The sequence below is a fragment of the Terrapene carolina genome, unplaced genomic scaffold, assembly GCF_002925995.2.
Source record: "Terrapene carolina triunguis isolate 2854851 unplaced genomic scaffold, T_m_triunguis-2.0 Scaffold247, whole genome shotgun sequence".
In the NCBI taxonomy this organism is placed as follows: Eukaryota; Metazoa; Chordata; order Testudines; family Emydidae; genus Terrapene; species Terrapene triunguis.
The window spans coordinates 12,832,669-12,840,276 of NW_020664598.1; the positions used below are offsets into that span (position 1 = coordinate 12,832,669).

At 44.3% G+C, this 7,608-nt stretch overlaps 1 protein-coding gene across 1 annotated transcript in view; it reads right to left on the bottom strand.

Moving 5' to 3' along the window:
- The window catches only part of KDM7A (lysine demethylase 7A), a 99,925-nt gene extending 92,823 nt beyond the window's left edge, over window positions 1–7,102 (bottom strand). Inside the window, exon 1 of the mRNA XM_024211588.2 lies at window positions 6,980–7,102. Within this exon, the coding sequence (XP_024067356.1) occupies window positions 6,980–7,092 (113 nt within the window). The 5' untranslated portion in view covers window positions 7,093–7,102. The remainder of the gene's footprint in view (window positions 1–6,979) is intronic.
- Window positions 7,103–7,608: the final 506 nt, after the last annotated feature.

Here is a 7,608-nt window from a genome sequence, read left to right on the forward strand (position 1 = left end):
GCGCCCCCGGCTGGGCGCTTCCCCTCCCGGGCTCCAGCTGCGCTAGGCAAGCGCCGGCCGGGGGCGCAGGGTCTGGGGGCTGCCCGGCAAACCTTGAAGCCGGTAGCGCTGGGGCAGCCCTTTCCCCGTGGCTGGGAGTGGGAGGGAGGAGGGGCGGAGTTAGGGCGGGGAAGGGGTGGAGTTGGGGCAGGGCTGGGGGTGGGGAAATGGGCAGGGCCAGGGCCCGTGGAGGGTCCTCTTTTTTTATTTGCTGGATATGGTAACCCTAACTTACCTAGATGGTGGTGCAATACAAATTCTCTACTAACGAGTTAAATTTCATACTTAGCACCTTACAGGAACTGTCTTCACTAACTCACTTAACATTTTCTGTAAGAAGTGATTACTAAGTTCAAGTATGCTTCTTTATTTTTTTCAAATGGGTACACTAAACAGGCAAGGCTAACAATATGATTGATACAGAGCAATTAAATACCATATAGATTACAACTAAACTGTTTCAACCAATAATTCTAAATCTTAAACTCTTTTAAGCAGCATAGTAGAGATAACTATGTAAAAACCCATGCTGTTGTATGAGTCCAATTCAGAAAGTGTCAAAAAGCAGAAAATGGCTGAGAACTTAACAATTAAACAGTAACAGACCGTGAATCCCTATAACAATTGAACCTGGAGATATTCTAAACAAAGAACTCTCAACTATGCTTGTAGCTGTTTCCATCACTTCACACTGATTCGAACGTTCTAGGCTTCAGAGTGACAATCCTGGAATCTTTTTATTTACATAATTCATTTGTACTGTATTACATACTACCAACATTCTAACAAACAAATGTATATAGTATGCTCAATATGTCCTGGCCTGATTCTAGTCTGGAAAACTGAGTTCTGCCTACCTAGATTCTCTTACAGATTTTAATTGGATATAGTATTCTTCATTTCCTGTTCTAAATTTTGCACTGTTATACATTGTTAAACAGCAGCTGTATTTCACCCCAGAACACTCAGTAATGGATAAAGTGATTCCTATGTACACAAGATACTTTGATTCTTCTCATATGAAAGGCACTATTAAAAATTCAAGTTCCCTAACTAATCACCACCTATTTTAGCATGATGAAATCACCTTATTGTCCTCCCACTGTAATTTTAAGAATGATATTATAAAAACATTCACTGAAATAAATGTTGACATTATTGCCCAATCTAAGGATTCAAAAATTATGAGTCAGGCTTCAGTCATGAGTAGCTTTAAAAAAATCATAATTTTAAAAAAGTAAACTTCAGAGTCTTTATTTACCTTTGAGTTGAGCCTTTAGTGTTCACGTTTTCAGACTTCCCCTTCCCCTCCTCCCGCCCCCAAAATGAGGGCTAGAAGTTTAATTTTTTTTAAAAAGGGAAAGTCAGATTCTTGTTGTCACATGACTCAAGGAGCAGGGGCACTAAAAAAAAATCAAATATCAGAATTGGGAACATACTATTGATGTAAAGGAAAAAATAATGCATTGCTTTCAAACACAGCACATATACAAATCGGACAAACGCCAGTTTGTCAAGACAACTGCACTCAAAACAGATATCCACACAATTCCAAGAATTAGACTTTTCTATAGCACTCAACACTGTTGTATATGAGCACATTGCACAGATTAAAGAGTTTATTCTGACAAGAGAAGCCATGTCACAGAAGGGAAACTGAGGCACAAAGAGAACAACTTGTTCTCAGTTAGGAAATTTGTGGCAGGGCTGGAATCAGACACCAAATGTTCCGAGTACTACTCCGAAGTGAGCTAAGACAGGGAGGCTTGTTTTTAAAAAGTTGTAAAACAGAAAACCAGTTTTTATTCGGGGGTGGGGATGGGACAGACATAGCCTTTTTGAACTACAACAGAGTTGGGAGTTTCTATCTTGCTTCTGTGGAAATAGTGCTAAATTAGAGAAAATAAGTTTAAGAAACCTTCCCTCACCTTACTTTGGCCAGTCTAACATCAGTTTCCACAGAAACCAAGTCAGTCAAAACCTAAAAGCAAAAAAACTCACTTGTTAGCTACAGCAACAAATGTGGGAAATATGAATTATGAAAACTTAGCTGAGAGCCATAGATTTCTAAATTTAGAGCGATTCAATGTACATTTTTTAATTAAAAATTAAGGGAACATTCCCATTGCAACAGGAGTAATTTCTGGAAGGGAAAATTAATTAATTTATCCTGCCCTCGTAATCACACCAGACACCCACACAGTTTTAATTAGCCAGGAAAGTTTCAACGCCTCCTTTCATAAGTTTATTTGTAACTTTCTCTTTGTCAGCATCCATAAATTGTCAGAATGGACACAGATGAGTGTCCAACCTGTTTTGAAAGCATCCATGACAGGCTAGAGAAGGAATGGCATTCCAAAAGGCACCTCCCGCCACCACCACCTTGAATTCTGAGGGTTGGCCCTTCACACCAAACAGTGATTTCAGAAGAGAAAGTCATCATAACGTTCTCTCTGCTTAACCAGGAATGAAGAAATCTCATCCTCAATCTGCCAAATACTGTAATTAGGATATATGATAAAAGCGACAAAGAGTCCTGTGGCCCTTATAGACTAACAGACGTTTTGGAGCATAAGCTTTCGTGGGTGAATACCCACTTCATCAGACGCATGCATCACCCACGAAAGCTTATGCTCCAAAATGTCTGTTAGTCTATAAGGTGCCACAGAACTCTGTCGCTTTTTTCAGATCCACACTAACACGGCTACCCCTCTGATACTAGGATATATGATGTTGTTAATGCTAACAGCCACAGGAACACACAAAACTGGTTTTGAGGTTGATATTGTATTAAATGAATGGTTCTGAGAACATCTTAATGTCTGGAAGCAGATATTTACCATCCTCGGACTCTATAGACCAGGGGTCGGCAACCTTTCAGAAGTGGTGTGCCGAGTCTTCATTTATTCACTCTGATAAACATTTTAAACGTTAAAATGTGCCAGTAATACATTTTAACGTTTTTAGAAGGTCTCTTTCTATAAGTCTATAATATATAACTAAACTATTGTTGTATGTAAAGTAAATAAGGTTTTTAAAATGTTTAAGAAGCTTACTTTAAAATTAAATTAAAATGCAGAGCCCCCCAGACCGGTGGCCAGGACCTGGGCAGTGCGAGTGACACTGAAAATCAGTTCGCATGCCGTGCCATTGGTTGCATACCCCTCCTATAGACTATACTTACTCTAATTAATAATTTTTTTTACAAGTTAGAATAAAGTGCAATCTCTTGATTTAGTCTTAGACCCGATAATTGATATAAGGAAGTCTTCTAAAAGGCAGAAGAGACCTTGAGGCATCTGCACTTTTACTAACCAGTCCTCAAACTACAAAATACATGAACATTCTACCTTTTCAAATGAACTATCACCACAGAGACACGTTTGGAAAAGACCTTAGGCACAACTGAAAACTAAATGGCAGAATTCTGTACTGGTAACAATTCTCACCAGAATGGATATGAAGTTACTTCTTTTCAACAGGTTAGATTAAATATGGAATTAAGTTTCTGAGGGTGAGAACTGCATATCAACGCTGTGAATTCAGAGATGACCAAAACTGAAGTTTAATTATTTAAAGTTTCACATTATACCAAAAGTAATGTTCATTATGCACACAAATGGTGCTGTAGTTTTCCACTTCATGACCCTCAATAATTCACTCACTTTGAAATAGCATCACCAAGAATGTGTCTTCATTTGTGAAATTGTGATTATTTTAAACAGATATGGATATAAACTTCTAAATCTAAAACAGACCCAGGAAGAAACACATTCAGTTGTAAAAGGCACCAAGCTTGTAGAAATAGGCATCTCCTTTTGTATGATCAACTAGACACTATTCAATACCATTAACATTGAAAAAAAATAAGCAGAACACAAAAGGATTTTCAAACAATTTCAAAAATCAGTTATATTCTGAGTGTTTAGCAACAAAGAAGCCTTTCCCTCATAGTACAACCTCTATTATGCTGCTTCAGAAATGGTAAATTTATTTCCTTAAGATGCTAGAATAGAATCATTTAACCCTTAAATGCCAATAATTTATGTGCAGTGTTAATGACCACCTTGATCCATCAGTCCATCAGCCCTCACAGAGAGCGCGCCGATCACAACACGTCATTCCTGTTGTTCTAGCCCAGGGGTCGGCAACCTTTCAGAAGTGGTGTGCCGAGTCTTCATTTATTCACTCTGATTTAAGGTTTCGCGTGCCAGCAATACATTTTAACATTTTTAGAAGGTCTCTTTCTATAAGTCTATAATATATAACTAAACTATTGTTGTATGTAAAGTAAATAAGGTTTTTAAAATGCTTAAGAAGCTTCACTTAAAATTAAATTAAAATGCAGTGGCCAGTGTGAGTGCCGCCGAAAATCAGCTCGCGTGTTGCCTTCGGCACGCATGCCATAGGTTGCCTACCCCTGTTCTAGCCAGTCCTTCAGCTACGCACTGGCTGGGCTGACAGTGGCACTGGATACCCGATCGACATAGCGCACCGCAGTCCAGAACCCCTGAGTGATCTGCCAGCCTCAGCCTCCCAAGGAGCTGGGATTACAGGCACACACCACCGTGCCTGGTATTAATGACCAAGGAAATATAATGGTTCAATACCCTTGTATGCATGCCCTTCTATATTAGAAAGGTAACCTATAATTTATCCCCTAAATTGTGTGAAGATTTGTGTCTATGACTTTATGTACAGCAAATGACTTGAGTTTTAATTTTGGTAAAACATGTATTACACTAACATCTGCCCAAATAAATTGTGACGCTAGAAGGATGGCATACCATTTTCTGCTATTTGCTATATGCTATCAATGTTCCAATTAGTACCAGCAAGAGGCAGCTACTTCATGATGATGGATAACACTTTTTTCATGGCAGTGGCCTATAATCTTGTGTGGAATTTAAAAAAAAAAAAGAATCTTACCATAATATTTCATTAGCTAACAGCCTCATGAGATGTGATCAGTCCAGAGAGAAGAAAGCTTGCCTTTCACTGTATCAGGCAAACATCGTACATCCCGATTTAAGAAGAAATTTTTAAAAAGCAGAAGATTCCTTCCCCCCAACCCTCCGCCCCATTAAAAAGAATAAATATCAAAGGGCCGTGTGTCAGGGTGCATTGTTTAGCTTAATTCAAATTTCTCAAACAAGGTAGGTAAAGGCAAGGTCCAATCTCACTGTGCTCTGAAAAATGCAGAGCAAATAAATTATTATTTAACAGATAATACAGCAGGAAGATAATTTGTGAGGACATCAAAAAGCTGCAATTCCAAATCTAAACAGATTCTGTATGTGGAGGAGAATAAAGATGTAATCACTATCAATTTGAAATCTAAATCAACTAAAAAAGTAGTTTCAAACCCTACACCTTTTCTAAATCCCCTTGCTAATTTTTGTGGTTTTAGAACTATACTTTCCAATTTTCTCATTTTTTTCTGTCCTTTGCTGTTGTGTGAAAGGCTCATATACATGAAGTCTGACTGAATTCTCTGAACACATGCTCAACAAAAAAAATAAGTATTGAAATTATTAATATTCCTCACACAGCAAAAAAAGTTATCAAAATAAATGTTTTTTATTTTCAAACAAAACCTAAATGTGGGGCCTAAACCTACACCCAGCAACTGTTGCCAGAACTGCTGTCAGATTGTCAATGCACACTCCCTGCTCACAACAACAGGGCCACATGCTTGGGATATGAGAATACAAATACACCTGCAATGGACAAACAAACACGATAAAAAGTTTCAGAGCTAACTATGCAGCAGAATAATTGATTGTTTTTTTAACTTTACTGGATAAATAACTTTTGGGCCTGTCACTGCCTCCAGCGTACCTTGAATCTAGAAAACTGAACTGAGCACTAAAAGCATGTGCTCATTCTTCCCATCCACATCCAGCAGAGGGAGACTTGGCTGTCTAGCCTGCTTTACATCGTGAGTCTGTTTTTGTTAAATGGGGGTATTTAAATGTCCTGCTGTCAATCAAAACGTACTTCCTACAATCACAACCAGCTCCTCCGTAAATATCCCAGCGCTTGGGTCTCTACAAATAACAGACTCCCAACCTGAGCCAGGCAGCTGGGGTCAGAACCGAACAGCCAGTTGAGCCGCCGAGCCCCCAACTTGTTTCTTTGTTTAAATGTCCGTGAATACCCCCCCACACACACACACACACACCCCAGGCTGCCGCTGCTTCGGGCCTCTCTCACGCACAGTTTACAAAACACACACGAGCCGGCCGCGGCCGGGGAAGCCGTTTGGGACCGGACAAGAAACGTCAAACCCAGGAAAAGCAGGAACTGACCCAAAACACAGAGTGAGCCATGAACCCCAGGCACTGCCGCCGCCGGGAGCTCCCGGCGCCGGGGAGCCCTGACGGCCCGGGGCAGGCAGCTAGGGAAGAGGATGTTCTCTCTCACCCCCTCTCCCCCGCTGAGCGGCCGGCATCTCCCAGCCCTGCATGACGGAGGCAGCCGGGGGGAATCCCCCCCACACCCACATTTAGCACCCACTCACTCCCCCCCGCGAGCTCAACTTCTGGGCAGCTCCTGCCCCCCGCTCTCCGGCGGCCCGAGAGCCCCTCAGCTGTTGCTCCCTCTACTTTAACGGGTGACACCCCCTCGGTGCCGGGCCGGAGACCCCGCACGCGGCTCCCCGCGGGGGCGCAGGGCGGGGAGCCGGGTTGTGCAGCTCGGTGGCGTGGGGCAAAAGGACATCTGGGGGCGGGGCGGGGGAGCTCTCAGCTGCCCTGCCAGGAGGTCCGGGCGCAGAGACGCGAGGGGTCCCCGCCGGGGGGCCGCGTCCCCCCATTGTTTCCCGCTGGTGGCGGTTGTTGTTACCGGGGTAATTGCCACCCCCGGGCTGTTCCCCTCGTCCCCCCCCCCCCGGCCCCGGCGTGGGCTCCCCTCGCCCCGCGGGCTCCCCGGCCCCTACCTGCCGTGGAACCAGTCCTTGCAGATGTCGCACTCGATCATGAAGCGGCTCACATCGTAGGGCTCCCGGCAAACACAGTACACGGGGGTCGCGGTCGCCGCCGCTCCGGCCATCTTTAAAGAACTCACTGACTGAGCCACCCTCCCCCTCCAACAGCCGCCGCCAGCGGCACCAATAACAACAGCGCGCGCGCGCCAGCCCCACGGAGCGCGCGCGCCAGAGGCGACACGAGAGAGCGCGCGCGCGTGCGGCCCACACAGTCATTTAGCCAGTGAACGCTCCACCGCTGAGCATGCGCGCCTAGGAACTTCTGCCTCCTGAGAGCAGCAGCGGCTCGAAGACGTACGAGCGGATGCGACACTTGAGCGTGCCCGCCAGCCGTCTACGCTATATTGGATGCGCGACAGAAAAGCACGTGCCACAACTCCCTTTGGAGGCGGAGCAGGCAGGCAGCTAGGGCACGCGCTCGCCCCTCCTCCCTCCCTTCCCCCGCATGACAGTTCCGGGCGGGGGAGGGGGCTAGAGAGGGGAGCGAAGGGTTCCGCGAGGACACAGAGAGAAAGAGCTCGAGCGCTGGGAGGGGGGAAGAGCCGTCTCCCTTATGTAACCGAGCGGGGCAGACGGGACGG